Source organism: Mobula birostris, chromosome 5, assembly GCF_030028105.1.
Source record: "Mobula birostris isolate sMobBir1 chromosome 5, sMobBir1.hap1, whole genome shotgun sequence".
Classification (NCBI taxonomy): domain Eukaryota; kingdom Metazoa; phylum Chordata; class Chondrichthyes; order Myliobatiformes; family Myliobatidae; genus Mobula; species Mobula birostris.
This window is the reverse complement of record NC_092374.1, coordinates 34106122-34123190: the sequence shown is the minus strand read 5'-3', so window position 1 is coordinate 34123190 and position 17069 is coordinate 34106122. Positions and strand designations below refer to the sequence as shown.

The window sequence follows — 17069 nt, the reverse complement described above, 5'->3', positions numbered from 1 at the left end:
TAGTGTTTTGGACTCCTGCTGGGCATTTTGTTTCATTGGATCATATGTAGGGAAAAGTATTTTATTTCCACTTAAAATAATTGCTTTAATTAGATTTCTGAAGGCGGTGTGAATAGAAGAGAATAAAATGGTTGAATTGACAGCTTTTTAAAATGACAAAGTAAAGCAACGGATTGTACTACTGTTAAATGTTACAGTCTTGTTGATCAATGAGATCATTTCTTGCCTTCATGATGGACGTTATGATTGGCTCTTGATTATGTGTCTTACCCTTTTGCAGGACTAATTTTCAAGTGGTGATAGATATTCTTGTCACTAGTGGATTTTTTTTTAACTGCTGTGCTGTTTCCTAAAATCAGCAATACCACTGAAGAAATTCCTGCTTCTATCTATGATGGGCCTGAAGAAAAAAGTACTTTTAGTTTTGAAGAATGGATACTGTATTATATGGCTGAGTTTGCTAAAGTAAATGCAGTTTCTGAAAGTGAAATTGTATAGTTATTTTGTGTGTACAGAATTCTTTAAGTTAATTTAAATTTCAATCTGAAGGGCTCATCAGATTTGAAAAACTAGACTTAGTCAGCTAATCTAATTGTAGAAGTGTTTGTAAATCACAGACACTTCTATACTGTATTTGCAATCCTATTTATTACAGCAGAATGTTACAGATATTCATGAAATGTGGATCCCTCTTTGTTTTCCAGTTTATTTGACTCTGAAGAGCTATTGAAGTGTGCAGTTTAGGTTTTTTTTCTCGTGTGTATGTTAGCTTGACTTTTAGTTAAAATTAATGGTAAATCATTTGTTTTATTTCACTTGTACATCAACATTTTTTAATTTGTTGTATAAATTGAATTTTGAGGGATAATGCATACAATTGATTTTGGAGGCAGTTAAAACAATTTCTTCTAGAATCTCTAAGCATAATATACATTAGAATGTACATTGTCTATAGTATTATGATATAGTGTTGAAATAGGTTGTTTCAATTGTGTGTACAAGTACCATAAAATTACCACTATTTCATCGCCCATGACTGTTAATTAATACTTTTGAACCAGTCAAGAGAAAGCAGTAGGTTTTGTTTATTCCACAGGTGGAGCGTGACATTTGACGCAACCAAGCGCACTCTGCGGCTCTGCCACTTTACCATCAATTCATTAGAGGGCACAGTGAGAATTTATTGAGAAGTCATGCTTACCCATGAATGAGTTGAAATGAATATAGGATGTTAATCGCAAATTTTAATAAACCCCCCCCCCCCGCTTAGAAAAAAATACAATTGTGATAAGCATTTCTTCACGAAATCTTTAACCAAACAGCAATTTAAAATATTTCTAAAAATGTGAATGAAATACTGATTTGTACAATAGTTAAGGCTGACTATGAATGTGTGAATGGAATACTTTTTAATAATTATCATTATGACCAAATATCTTTGGATGGAATCAATGCATACAAATGGTAAGTAACAAATTGTTCTGTTACTTATACTTTTAAGTGTTACAAGGGGCACTGAAGGAAATATCATCCTTTGTTTTTAATGTAATTAGTAATGTTGCTATATTTTCTACTTGTTCAGTACTGTGATAGACCTTATCTAATTTGTAAAATTGTGCAAAATGCAATATTTGCTTATAAGCTTTTGGGTATGCAAGACTCAAATTTCAATGATATTTCTTGCATTGAAGTGAACAGAGAGAGTAACTCGAGGAAGCCGAATCATCCCACACCATTGCATATGATTGTGGAATGTTGACTCAGTGTAGATTTGGACTCTAAGGTATTTTGGTGGTGAAAATTTAAGTGTGTGCATCCTCTGGGTAGCTAGTGTCTTAAATTAATTGGCTTTGTTAAAGAAAGTAGTTACTGATATGAAAAATTTGAAAATCTATTTCTCTGTTAATTGCAGCATGTTGATTTGTATACTTTTAGGAGTTTTGGTGGCTTATATTTGTAGCCTTGTCTTTGGAAAAATGTGCAAGATCTGAAAGAAGAAACAGATGATGACGGAGCATTCCTATTTTTCTGTTTGAAAGGAGGTGATTTATTTGATTACAGAGTAAACATGAACTATATTTCACTTAATAAGAAATGGAGAAATGTTCAAGATCTGTATATCCTTTTTACCTGAAAAAAAAAGTCAATCAGGAGAGGGGCTTAATTGTATTTATAGACTCTTGTGGTAATATATGTGAGCCCTAGCTGTCTATCAGCAGCTCATAGTTGTAGTTGAATCATCTGATGTGACATGGAGCTGTACCAAATAACTTGTAATTGGGAGCACATGGATCAAAAATTGATAATGCTGAGAAACTGCAGCAACTGTTATTAATCTAGATTTCAGACATGTGTTTCCTTTTGCTTGTTAGGGTAGAAAGAGAATAACTGTGCACTTAGAAACATGCATATTTCTTTCATAGTGTCTGTATGCTCCCTTCAGGCTTTAAATTTGCACAGATGTGGAACATTCCCAAGAGTTTGTCAAGAAATAAGTTAAGGAGCTGACACTAAAAGGATGACACTGAATAAAGCAGATATAAATGAACAGGCTAACGTGGCTTGCAGTTAGACATGAAAGAATAGAATTATCTATTGAAAAAATTGCGATCAAAGCAGAAGGCTGAAAGGCAAATAGAAGTTGAGAAGTATGTGAAAGGACAGCTTTTGAAGGTACTGCATAGATTTGGAGGACAACTTTAACAGGATGTAAATTGTATGGATTCAAAATAAAAATTGCACCATCCGATGTGCTGTGAAACCATGCACAAGGACAAAGAGTCAATCCTTAATCTTAGTTTGCTGAAGTCAACAAGGTAACAAAATTGAAAATTTAAGAAACAGCTGATGCTGAAAATCTGAAGCAAAACTGGCAAATGTTGGAAACACTTAGCAACTCAGGCAGCAGCTGTAGAAAGAGGTAGTACTTCACATTGGAAACCTGTTGTCAAACTGAAAATTTAATTCTTTGATGAAAGTGCCTGTTATGTGGAAATGAGGAAAGACCTGATGATATTTAAGTTTGCTTTGTGCCTTTGGATGCATCCCAAACTTATGTGGAAAATAATTATTTGGGCAAATCAGCTGAAAAACTTCTGATTCCCAGAAATTTGTATGGGTCCAGAGAAGAAACATTTTTAAAAAAGCCTTGTGTAGCAAAAATACCTAAGGAGAAAAATAAAAGCTGGATGACAACCCTTCCACTTGAAGTGCTACAATGACAAATTTATCCCTCAGTTTTATTTGATAAAAATAGAGTTACAGGCTAGGACATTTGTTGACATTGTTATGTGTGTCTTACTTTGGGCATTGAGGAATAGTGTGTAACAAAATATCAAAGAACAGTTGCATTTGTATCACTGAACTATTTAAAATTTTCTTCAAAGTTTCTAAATTATCATGTTATAATGGGATCTATTTTGATTTATCTGAAAAGTAATGGGAGCTCATTAAGCCCTCTGAAAACTTGTACAGTAAAAATGAAGAAAGACTTTGAACAGACTTGATTTTTGGAATTAAATGTTTAAAAATGTTGGGCATTTGCCAGGAGGATCATTTGTCACACCCCACTTTCATTGGAACAAACTGATACATAATGTTTTTTCTTGTTCCATCTAGTTGACAGTATGAATGAGCAAATTTATTTTGCCTGGAAATTTTTTAACCTCACTTCAAGCAGATTGGCCTTTCTACAAATGGAAGTGGTACAGAATGTCACATTTACTTATTCAATTAGGCATGGTATCTCGATTCTTAAATACTTTGAGTGCAATGAATCTACAGTTCTCTGGCTTGTGAAAAAGCTGCAAAATTAATTTTTGCAACAAAACAAAAATATTGTTACGTGGGATTTTGTTTTTTTTCTTGTTACTGTGCTTCAGTTGGCTAATTTTTTCCCCTGGATCCTGCATTGCCATTTTGTTTTTCTATTTTATACTTTGAAAAGTTCCATACGGTGTGTGAAGAAAAAGAATTTCAGGATGCATATTGTATACATTTCTCTGACATTATATGTACCTATTGAACAACAACTAGACAACCAGATTGGAGAGGGCCACGTTCAGTTTTAAAATCTGATATGAATGCTGGCCATTTTTATTTTGATTGAAAATGCTGGGATTTGACGGTTAAAGGCTGATTGGAAATTTACAAACTGATACATATGCGGCCAAAGTTTTGCAATTCTGATGAAATATTCTTTTCCAGGATGTAGGACTTTTAGAAAAAAACTGGATGTAGGTTTTCTATAAGGGTAAAAACAAATGGACCAAGTGGATGTTTTCATTCAAGCCAATCTTGTGAAATATTTCCAAATTGCCATTACCATGGCACTAATAACATTTTTTAAATTCTGTAGACTCAAGTGCAATGAAATAAAGCAATATTTGACCAAGAAATTTTGCAAAATCTTGTATTTCTGGTCTAATTTGGCAGAATGTATAAATTTTTGCACAATTGCTAACTTTTTCAAAATGCATTATTTTACCTTCTTTATATCAACTGATCATATTATGATTTGTAAAGTTATGCATCAATAGCATTTTTTCCAAAATAATGTAATGTTCATACTTCTATAGAAGCCTGTTAAGCCTAATTTTCTTTAATGGACTTGAAATGCTGACATGAATATTTTAAGTACTAAGTCCACAATCATTTTGCATTGATTTGGATTTATTAAAATCACAGGTATTTATTTGTATATTTTGTAAATTGCATTCTGCCACTGTTTGGAGTTGCAGTACACTGTATAAATGCGCTTTCCACCCTATAATAAAAACAAACCTCTGAAGAATGGTTCTAAGTTTTTTTTGGTGGTGTTTACTTTGCAGGATGTGGCAACTAAGATAAAGTATATAGCACAATTAAGCAATTTTGTATTTTCATATCATTAATACAAATTGAAGACTTTCGTGTTGAAGGGCAGAAATATTTCTCAATTACAGGATTGCACATTGAACCTTTAGTATCTCTATTTGAAAGAACAAGAAAGGAATGTAAAATGTAGAGCTCTTGGAAATGCCCAACAGTTCTGACTACAACTAGAGAGCATAAAATCAGCAAACATTACAGATGGATGACTCACTGTAGGAATGACCAGTTGTATTAGAAGAAGAGAAGGCAAGCACCTGAAGTTGAATTTGACAATTGCTGGTGAATAAACCGATGTCCTGGAGGTGCAGTCGTATCAAAGTGCTCGGTAGGGGAGAGAGGAAGGGAAGATATATTTGTTGGTGTCATCATGCTGAAAGGTAGGAGGGGAAAGTGGGAAAAAATGAGTGGAGGGTAGTGAAGTGAAAGACAAAGGAAGGGGAAGGAATAGGCTGTGAACAGAAGTGTAGTGAATAGAACAGACACTTAAGAGCCTTGTCATTTATAGTGGAACAAAATCCTTGGTTGAGTTACCTTTTCTGCTCTTCAATCTTCAACTAAGAAAATGCAAACTGTGTTCTTTACCTCTTCCTTTTGCAGACAATTCTTCCAGCTGAAATAGTATTTCATTTGCACTTCGTCCAATCTAGTGTTGTACATTTGCTACTGACAATGTGGTCTCTACACTAAGAAACCAGATTAGTTTGGATTACTGCTTTGTGAATCACCTGTGTTCATGAACAATCCTGAGCTTTCAGTTAGCAACTATTTTAATTCTTTCAACCTCTCCACTCTGGCCTCTGTATCTTCAACTGGGCACATTAACCTTTTGAAATCAGTGAGCTTGTCATTTTTCTGAATATGTTTCCATAATCTTATGATTTCATGAAACATCAGCAATGTTTCAGTTTGGATTCTTCCAAAATGAATCTGCTTCATTTATTTGCATCTCTGCATAGATCAATATTTTCTTGTTTGATTACCACTTATTTTTTCCTTCATTTAATTTTTGTTCTTCAAACTTGATTCTAATATTTCTCAGTTCTGAAGAAAATATAACTATCTGTTAAATCAACCAACACACATCAAAGTTGCTGGTGAACGCAGCAGGCCAGGCAGCATCTGTAGGAAGAGGTGCAGTCGACGTTTCAGGCCAAGACCCTTCGTCAGGACTAACTGAAGGAAGAGTGAGTAAGGGATTTGAAAGTTGGAGGGGGAGGGGGGAGATCCAAAATGATAGGAGAAGACAGGAGGGGGAGGGATGGAGCCAAGAGCTGGACAGGTGATTGGCAAAGGGGGATACGAGAGGATCATGGGACAGGAGGTACGGGAAGAAAGACAAGGGTGGGGGGGACCCAGAGGATGGGCAAGAGGTATATTCAGAGGGACAGAGGGAGAAAAAGGAGAGTGAGAGAAAGAATGAGTGCATAAAAATAAGTAACAGATGGGGTACGAGGGGGAGGTGGGGCCTAGCGGAAGTTAGAGAAGTCGATGTTCATGCCATCAGGTTGGAGGCTACCCAGACGGAATATAAGGTGGTGTTCCTCCAACCTGAGTGTGGCTTCATCTTTACAGTAGAGGAGGCCGTGGGTAGACATGTCAGAATGGGAATGGGATGTGGAATTAAAATGTGTGGCCACTGAGAGATCCTGCTTTCTCTGGCGGACAGAGCGTAGATGTTCAGCAAAGCGGTCTCCCAGTCTGCGTCGGGTCTCGCCAATATATAAAAGGTCACATCGGGAGCACCGGACGCAGTATATCACCCCAGTTGACTCACAGGTGAAGTGTTGCCTCACCTGGAAGGACTATTTGGGGCCCTGCATGGTGGTAAGGGAAGATTTTGCTAACATGTTGATTACCTTGTGTAATTTCTATTTCTAGTACCCACAGCATTGGCTTACGTATCCAAGATACTTTAATACTTAGGGTTGTGTATGGACTATTCAAGTTGAATAGAATTGACTGGATGTAAAACAAGTAGTTTTCCACATATAACTTCACAGATCTTGTGACATTTAAGGATGGAGTGATATGATATGAGATCTGATACAAATTGTTAATAAACTGGTTTATTTTGGACATGTACAGGTCTGAAATTAAACCTTGCCACTGATTATTGAGCATGAAGTAGATCCTAAATGTTACTATTCTTATGGATCTTTAAACACTATTAACCATTGGAGTTTCCTTGGGTGCTCCAATTTCCTCATTCCAAAAACATACAGATTAGTATGTTAATTGGTCACATGGGGGTAAATGGGTGGTGCCTTCTCATTGGGCAGGAACAGCCTGTTGTGCTGTCTCTTTTTTTAAGTACTAAATCCCAAACTGAAATAAACTTAATGCTTATACCTAAATCATTCTAAGGTTTGTACAGTAATTCAATGAAAATAGTAGTGTGGCATCGTTTCTGAGTGCATTTTAAAGGGAGGATAACCAGCTATGTAATTGTGTGCTTATTTCAGGTTGTTAGGACTAGGCTGACTTTTGAGTGCACCAGCTCAAATATATTTTTCTACATTTTTTGCAGGTTCTCTACCTAGCTCAATGCCATCATGGGTGTTTGCAGTCGGTGCTACCAGATCACATTCAGTAGCCCAAACAAGCTCAACCTTGTAAAGAAAGGAGAAACTTGCAGACAGTGTGTTACCTGTTGCAACACTTCCAGGTTACCATGGGATTGTGGCCATTGGTGTACCTCAAATATCATGCTTGGGACTCAGCTAGTCACGAGTAGGGTGTTAGATGACTGGAGGACAGCTGTATGATATCTTGATTACAGAAAGATAGCCGGGATAATCCAGGTTAATAAAAAGCCTGAGAGTCTAATCTTGGTATTAGGGAAGTTACTTGAAAGAGGATTAGAGATTGGAAAGGTAGTGATTGAGTTTTTTTATAAGGTGAAGAGAGATTGATTGATTGACAGTGGATGTTGTCTACATGGATTTTAGTGAGGCATTTGACAAAGTCCGTTGTGTGAGGCTAACCCAGAAGATTAAGATGCATGGGGTACATAGCAAATTGGCTGTTAGGCTTCAAGACTGGCTTGCACATAGAAAACAGAGGGTAGTGGTTGAATAGGAGTTATTCGAGCTGGAAGTCTATAAATTAGTGGTGCTCCACAGGTATCTGTGCTGGGACCTCTGCTGTTTGTGATTTATATAAATGACCTGGGTGAAAACATAGATGGGTGGTTAGTAAGTTTGCATTTGATACCAAGATTGGTGGGGTTGTAGATAATGTAGAAGACTGGCAAAGAATACAGCATGATAAAGATAAATTGCAAATTATGTGCAGAAAAATGGCAGATGGAGTTTAACCCCGATTGCCCTCAGTAGGGCAAATGTGCAGAAACAGTACACTGTTAAGGGTAAGAGTGTTGTTGAGCAGGGAGATCTTGGGATCCAAGTTCATAGCTCTTTGAAAGTGGCTACATAGGTTGATAAGGTGGTTAGGAAGGTTTATGGTCAAGGCGTTGAGTTCAAAAGTCAAGAGGCTATGTTGCAACTTCATAAAACTGGTTAGGCCGCAGCTGAGGTATTGCATACAGTTCTGATTGCCCCACTATAGGAAGAATGTTGAGGCTTTGAAAAGGGTGCAGAAGAGGTTTACCAGGATGCTGCCTGGTTTAGAAGGCATGTGCTATCGTGAGAGGTTGAATAAGTTGGGCTGTTTTCTCTGGAGCAATGGAAGCTGAGGGGCTCTCTGTTAGAGGCTTATAAGATTGAGAGGCATAGATGGAGTAGACAGGGAGTATTTGTTTCCCAGGGTTGAAATGTCTAATATCAGAGGGCATGCATTAAAGAGATGGGGGTAGGATCAAGTGGGGGTGTGGGGGTCGTGTTTTTTTTTACTCAGTCATGAATGCCTTGAATGCGCTGCCTGGTATGGTGGTAGAGGCAAATACATTAAAGCGACACACAAAATGTTGGAGAAACCCAGCAGGCCAAGTAGCAGCTATGGGGAAAAAAAGTACAGTCAACGTTTTGAGCTGAAACCCTTCAGGGCCGGAGAAAAAGAGCTGAGGAGTAGATTTGAAAGGTGGGAGGAGGGGAGAGAGAAATGCCATGCAATTGGTGAAACTTGGAGGGGGAGGGATGAAGCAAGGAACTTAGGATGTTGATTGGTGAAAGACAAAGCCATGGAAGAAAGAAAAAAGGCGGGGGAAGAGACGAGCACCAGAGGGAGGCAATGGGCGGGCAAGGAGATAACATGAGAGGGGGACAAGGGGATGGGAGATGGTGAGGAGGAGGGAGGCATTACTGGAATATTAAAAAAAAAATCAGTGTTCATGTTATCAGATTGGAGGCTACCCAAACGGAATATAAGGTGTTGTTCCTCTGACCTGTGTCCTTATCCCGACAGTGGAGGAGGCCATGGAATGGGAAGTGGAACTAAAAATTCTCCAGCGTTTTGTGTTTTGCTCAGATTTCCAGCATCTGCAGATTTTCTCTTGTTTGCAAATACATTAGAGGCTTTTAAGAGACGATTCGATAAGCACCTGGTTGTAAGAAAAATGGAGGGATATTGACATTATTGTAGGTATGAGGGATTAGTGTTTTGTCTGTTTTTGATTTGCTTTTTAACTGGTCGGCACAATGTTGTGGCCCATACGGCCTGTTCCTGTGCTGTACTGTTCCATAATCAATCACGGACAGCTTGACTTTGAGTGTTTTTTTTAATTTTAAAAAGATGTCCTTACAACAGATTATGTTACACTAGATATCTGCATCAACTCCAGTGAGGCCGGTGGGGAACTGTTCAGAAAGGTTAGAGCCTATGGTATCTATCCAAAGCATATTGATAAATTGGCTTGGTAATTAGAGGCAAAGGGTGATGGTGGAGGTTTTGTTTTTGACAAAGGCTGTGGGTCACTGCAGAATTCCATTAGTTGCTGCATTATATTATCTGGATATGTAATGGAAGGTAGGATTAGTAAAGCAGATGGCATGAAAATTGGTAACATTTTTAATGAAGGGACAATCTATCTTAGGCTATAGAATGAATATGATCAGTTGGTTAAGATGAGTAGAGCAACAGCATATGGAATCCAATCCTACTTAAACACAGAGTTGTACACTTTGGGATGACTGACGAATAGTGCACATGCAGTGAATGATAGGGCCCGAGGCAATATTAAAGGGCAGAGTGATCTTGGAATAAAAAGACCAAGGATTCCTGAAGGCAGCAGCATTGCTGTTCTTTATTCAAAGTCCATCTTCAATTCTTCTAAGATCTTCCAGGCCTTTTAAACCTCTCAAAACAATATCGTATTTACCAGTTTTCACCTGAGAGTGTCACATCTCTTCCCTGCTCTTCATTTCCTTAATCACCTTAATAGCTTCTTATTAAGTGTATATACAAGAGTTGTGAAGAAGAATACATCTTTTACAGTATTAACTGTGTTCCCAACATTATTTCCTTTTATAGTTGTTACCACTCTGGTTAGTTTCGAGCTGCTGTTGTGAAAAAGAAAACAGTTGCACAACTGAAAATCCCATTGCAATTATGAAATGCAGAGCTTTAATAATCCAGATTTGCATTCAAATTTCAGCATTTTAGAAACATAAAAAGAAATACATACAGCACTGCTGAATTTTCTCATTAAGTAAGCAATATGGTAAATGGCCAGCTTGGACAGTTTCCGGGTTACTTTGGCTCAACCACTAAACTAGGTTTTCAGAAATGAAATCTTCGTATATAGTTACATACACAGATGCAGTGTGGTAAGTGGTTACTCTAATATTTGTATTGGAGAGCTGAGAGTAATTTTTACTTTGGAGTTTGCGTTTAGTAAGTCTCATCAGCAAACTACTGAAGAGTGGTAAGAAACTCTGACTGAGACCGTACTAAGTAACATTATATCCAGCTGACCATTTAACGATAAACTATCACAGTATTTCATCATGAATGGCAGAACTCTTATCATTACAGTGTAAGTAGTGTGCAAAGTAACCTTGAAAGGGAGCTGAATAAAACCATTATTCATTAAAATTTATTACACCAATTTCCCAATTCGTACCTCGGCATCTAACAAAGGTTAATATAGAAGAAATGTCATTTTAAAACAATATTGATTGTTCATGATTAGTGGTTGAATGTCACACCCTTTTCTCAATCATTCTTATATACATATTAAATTTGGTATAATAGAACAAAATAGTTGAGGAAAACCACTGATTTATCAAAGAGCATGATGGCAGTTAAAAAAAAAGGCACCGGCACCTGAAAGGTTCTTAAAGTATTTTTGCTCCTTTTTGGTTCCTACAAATTCTACACCACACCGTAGTAGACGCTCCTTACCCTAGGATGGTGGGTATATGAAACAAACTGCCAGAGGAAGTGGTAAGAGGCAAGTACAATTACAATGCTTAAAAGACATTTGGACAGGTTCATGGTTAGGAAAGGTAGAGTAGTTATAGGCCAAATACAGTCAATTAGGACCACTTCAGGAAGACATGGGATTTGGCATAGATGAGTTGAGCCAAAGGACCTGGTTCCATGCTGGATTAATCTAACTCACCAAAGGAAGGTCCTGAATCTGCACCCTCAGCAGCAACTGTTGTTTGGCAGCTCTGCTCAATCCAGCAACTGCTTTTGGAAAACCAAAGCACAAAGCTCAAGCAGAGGTGTTGACTGGAATTTGGAAATCTGGATATTCCACTTTGACATGATAAAGTGAACACCTGAGATCACTAGTTTAATAATACTGTTAAGGAATGATGAAATATTGCTGGATAAAGGGATATATATATAGGCTCCCACAACAAAAATGAGTAAGTTCCTTCGCATCAGCCTGAATCAAAATCTGTTCTCTTTTTACCATGTACAAATGCTCTATAAACAATTTCTTTATTAATTATTGCACATATTTCACACATGGTGTAAATTTTAAATAATGGCTAAAATCTTAAAAGACTATGGCACGTAACATTAAACATTTTCAGCTACGTAATGAATACCAGCCAGAATTCTTTTTATTTAAATGTGATCAATATAGAATCACAGAACAAATAAACACAGGTTTATTGACACAAGATAATATTTGGCGAGCCAGTTTCTGCAGCCCATTCGTTTTTCTTACTCACAATCAGACAATGAGTCTTAGGAAAGACTTCCTTCCTTATTTTCTTCCAATTTTCTTCCAAAATAGTTTAATTCTGTGGTTACACCACCTAGTTTTTGATGCATGTTGCCGCCAGTATTTTATTATCACAGATAACAAAGCCGGTTAGTCATTAAGAATACACTACTTTCGCTTTGGCTTCCCAATCTCCCCATTGCCACACATTCACAAAATCAATTTATGTTGGTAATCTTGAAGAGTATCAGTTCTTGAATGTCCATGATGTTACTTACATGAAATGATTATAGGGGTGAATGTTTAAAATCAACTGAAATTCTTACACCTCACAGTATTATATGTAATTGGCAGCGGATCATGACAAGTCAATCCAAGGAGTAACTTTGATGGAAATTGCAATTAATATACCCAGTGGTCATTTGCATTGAAAGTTGCTCATGTAGATATCATTTGAAGTGACCAAATACAGGCAATATTTAAAAGTGTAATGGTTCTCAGTCATTCACACTGGTACTAAGCCGTAAATGAGGAAATACTAAAGAGCATCAAAATTGAAGCAATAAAAACTTTTAGCACTGAGTGATTGGTACTGATGATAAACACCAACTACTAAACTTCAAGTTGCTTACTAAACAGTGAGGTTTTCTTCAGATAGGGCAGATTCACAGTTCATTTAATGTTAGCTTCATGCTGACCTTGGACTGCTGTTGAGCTACAAAGTTAAATCTATTATGACCATCTCAAAAGTATTACTTACAGGTAGGGTGCATTAAAACAAGTTTTATCTAGCTGATATTATTTGTATACTGTTGTCTCCATTGTCCTAATATTTTAAAAAAAAATGTCCCACTGAAGAGGTTTGTAGCTAGGTCATATGTGAATTGCCTCCTTATTTTGAACGTTAGTCTTACTCATGGTCCTGGACACATAATTACGCTATAGACACTTTTCAGTCAGTCCACTGTACTTCCCAAGACGGGTAATGTGGAACAATTTCGTGCATTGTACCTAAATAGTTTGGGTGACTTTCTTACTAAGGTGCAAGCCACCCATTTAATTAAAATATGCTTTTTTTTTGCCATGATGTTTGTCAGTAAAATTGGAGATAAGATCAATGTTGCACATGTTATTTCAGAAAGGCTCATGGTTGTAATATTTAATGATGCAGGCTGCATTCAACAGTAAATGAAATTTTAGACTGAAAATTTGTATCCTTTGACAATTTAAAATATTTTCTTAATTATCCATCAGTGTTTGAATGCACATGAAAGAATTTTGAGCACCTCTAACGTCAGTTGGCTTTGACTTTTAACTCTTTACACATCTAATACTGTGATGCAGACAGGCTTTTAAAAATTAAATTCCAGAGTCTGACATGAAAGAGCAAGATAATCATTTTCACCATGAAAGCTCTGGTTTGGTATGTGACACTTCCTGTATTATATCAGTCTTGGAATAGAAGTAAGGTCCAAATCGTTGCCACTTATGCACACACATACACATGAATTATAAATTCAATGTGAAGATAGTAAGTCACCAACATTTCTGGTCCCCCATTTTAAAAACAAAGAGAAAAGCTACCCCAAAAGCTGAAATAGAAGGCATTTTCTCACAGCAAACAGATGAGATTCTTCCCTTCTTCAATTTCTTCCTGTACTTTATCACTTGATGTTGCAATCTCTGCTTGTGCAGATAACACTGCACAAAGGAATGTGAGGACTGTGCCACCAACTGCTGTGTAAAAGGCCCAGCCCAGCGAACAGGCACCTAATTGATAAGGTGAAACATCTGGTCCACAATAGCCCACGACCTTCTGAGAACCCCATCCAGCAGGATACAGGATCAAGCCGAGAATTAGGAAGAGGCCTGAAAGAAATAACAAATGAAATACTTAAATACACAATCCACAGTATTGCTGTTCAAACATTGTGCTTACATCTAGCTGCATGATATATTTTTTCAAGATTTGTTCACTTGGCTCACTTTCCCTCGCTAGGCAGAAGCAATTGGTAACCATTAGTTATATAGGCAAAATGACTACTTTGTTATGCATAAAGCCATATCAATATTTTCTTCTTGACTGTGTGATCATTAAAATTCAACATAATCCTGACCTTGTCAGATGTTCACCATTAATTTCTGCAGCAGCTTCAATGGATTGAGGTCCATAGCAATGTTGCCTCTAATTTTTGTCAGTGTACACAAAAACCTTTTGTGCAAATTTTTTTTCCTGTGACATAAGTATGTGCGCACTGAATGCACACATGGCACAGTTTATGTAGGTTTACAAAATATTTGACTTAAAACTGCACAGAGTAACAATAACATATTTAAGTCAGTTATTTTTTCTCTCTCCTGTTTTTGGCATTTACCCATTCTTTGTAAACTCTATCTAGATTAATAGAACTTCCATCCAGTTGATAGCTTTTGATTCTCATTAACATATCCAAATGACATTCACCTAAACGGTTCCTCAGCTTGTTTTTGAGTTGATTCATTAGGCTAAAACCTCGCTCACAGTCCGCACAAGACACAAGAAAGGTTCCCCCAATGTCCATCAACTGTGCAAAGTTTGAAATCAGTTTGGATTTAATTTTTTCTTGCACGGAAAATTTGAAATCATTAAACTGTCTATTACAGTATTTTCAGCTAGAAAATCATGATATTTTAGACATAAGGCATTAACTTGTTCATCGCCAAATGTGAAGTCACAATCTGCAATACCGGAGAAATCAAAAGCTGACCATTCTTGTACCTCATCTTCAGTAAACCTTTCTTCTAAATGAACACAAAGACTATTTATAAAAGTCAGCAGCAAACTTGTATCTACTGTGACGTTTTCTTCATGTTATTGGCTTAGCAAAACTTTAACTTTATGAGATGAACACTGTCCGCCAAAGATGGCTGCCACCGTGATGCAGCTGTACAAACTGGAACAGGAAATGTGAGGTGACGTATATTAGTGACGTGCATTGTGGTATTTGAAAAACCGACTAACCAGTTAACAGAAACAGTTAGCTAAAAGATTATTTTCAATAAGTATAATTATTAATTACTACATTATTTTAGGTAACTAACCTTTTGTGCGCACATTAATTTCCTTTGTGCACTGGTTGAAAAACGTATGTGCGCACACACGCGCACAGCTTAGAGGGAACATAGGTCCATCGGCTGAACCGTCCGGCAGAGACTGCAAAGCAGCATCTCTAGCCCAAAAGTCCAGTTACTGCCCTCATTAGTCTCTGATACTGGTCACCACTAAACAGCTCCAAGTTACCAGAGTTACCTTGCCAAAGGTGCAGGAAAAAAAACTTTTCATACTGTTAGATTCAACAGACACGGATGCACAAAAAAAAAAGCTAAAAATTGTGGCCAGAAGCCATAATTAAAATGCCTGCATCATGTGGGAACTACCATACAACTTGATAAATATTTGAGGACCACTGGAAGACTAATTGATTTACTTTGATTTAAAACGTTCCTTGAATGTATTTGATAAAATCTCCTTCAACCTACAATAACTTGGAAGTATTTACATTTCTCTAGCAAATCACTTCAGCAATATTTCTCCTGTCTTTTTTGCCTGATACAGAAAATAAACATGAGAAATATTCTACTTTAAGGGAAATGTATATATAATATTTTTACTCCATTTTAAACAAAAAATTTAAATTAAAATAATATGCACCCTAATGTTGTATACCTTCAGTGGCTACTTTATTAGGTACACCTATATAAGTGTATACACCCAGATAAATGTGAGGTGGTTCATCAAATATGATGGCAGAATATAGTATTAATGGTAAGACTCTTGGCAGTGTGGAGGATCAGAGGGATCTTGGGGTCCGAGTACATAGGACACTCAAAGCTGCTGCGCAGGATGACTCTATGGGTAAGGAGGCATACGGTGCATCAGCCTTCATCAACTGTGGGATTGAGTTTAAGAGCTGAGAGGTAAAGTTACGGTCATATAGGACCCTGGTCAGACCCCACTTGGAGTACTGCGTTTAGTTCTTGTCGCCTCACTACAGGAAGGATGCGGAAGCCATAGAAAGGGTGCAGAGGAGATTTACAAGGATGTTGCCTGGATGGGGGAGCATGCCTTATGAGAATAGGTTGAGTGAACTCGGCCTTTCCCCTTTGGAGTGACGGAGGATGAGAGGTGACCTGACAGAGGTGTATAAGACGATGAGAGGCATTGATCGTGTGGATAGTCAGAGGCTTTTTACCAGGACTGAAATGCCTAGCATGAGAGGGCACAGTTTTAAGGTGCTGGGGAGTAGGTACAGAGGGGATGTCGGGATAAGTTTTTTTTTTACTCAGAGAGTGGTCTGTGCATGGAATGGGCTGCTGGCGACTGTGGTGGAGGCGGATATGATAGGATCTTTTAAGATACTCCTGGATAGGTACATGGAGCTTAGAAAAATAGAGGGCTATGGGTAACCCTAGATAATTTCTAAAGTTTAAGTACATGTTTGGCACAGCATTGTGGGCCGAAGAGCCTGTATTGTGCTGTAGTATGTTCCTATGTATATACCTGCTCGTTAATGCAAATATCTAAGCAGCCAGTCCTGTGGCAGCAAATAAATGCATTAAAATATGCAAACATGGTCAAGAGGTTCAGTTGCTCAGACCAAACATCAGAATGGGGAAGAAATGTGACTCTGACCGTGGACTGATTGTTGGTGCCAGACGGGACGAATGGAATTTCTCTGAAACCACTGATCTCCTGGGATTTTCATGCACATCAGTCTCTAGACTTTACAGAGGACAGTGCGAGAAACAAAAATACACCCAGTGAGTGGCAGTTCTGTGGGTGAAAATTACTTCTTGATGAGAGAGGTCAGAAGAGAATGGTCGGACTGACTCAAGCTGACAGGAAGGTGACAGTAACTCAAATAACCATGCATTACAGCAGTTGTGGTGAACACAACACATCAAATCTTGAACTGGATGGGCTACACCACAACGCAACATTACTATGAATGGCAATTTTGGAATCTTGTTTGCTTTGTTTGTTGTCTTTTGTCTAAATTCATTTCAGAATTTGAACAGAATACTACCTACAACAAACTTGCAGACAAGCACGAAAATAATTGTGGCACAACTGCAATTT

General features: G+C 37.5%; 1 protein-coding gene across 8 annotated transcripts in view; it reads right to left on the bottom strand.

Moving 5' to 3' along the window:
* Window positions 1–10161: 10161 nt before the first annotated feature.
* The window catches only part of lhfpl2b (LHFPL tetraspan subfamily member 2b), a 204328-nt gene continuing 197420 nt past the window's right edge, over window positions 10162–17069 (bottom strand). For all 8 annotated transcript variants that reach the window (XM_072257845.1, XM_072257843.1, XM_072257846.1 and 5 more), the window contains one exon: window positions 10162–13819. In XM_072257845.1, the coding sequence (XP_072113946.1) occupies window positions 13563–13819 (257 nt within the window). In that variant the 3' untranslated portion in view covers window positions 10162–13562. The remainder of the gene's footprint in view (window positions 13820–17069) is intronic.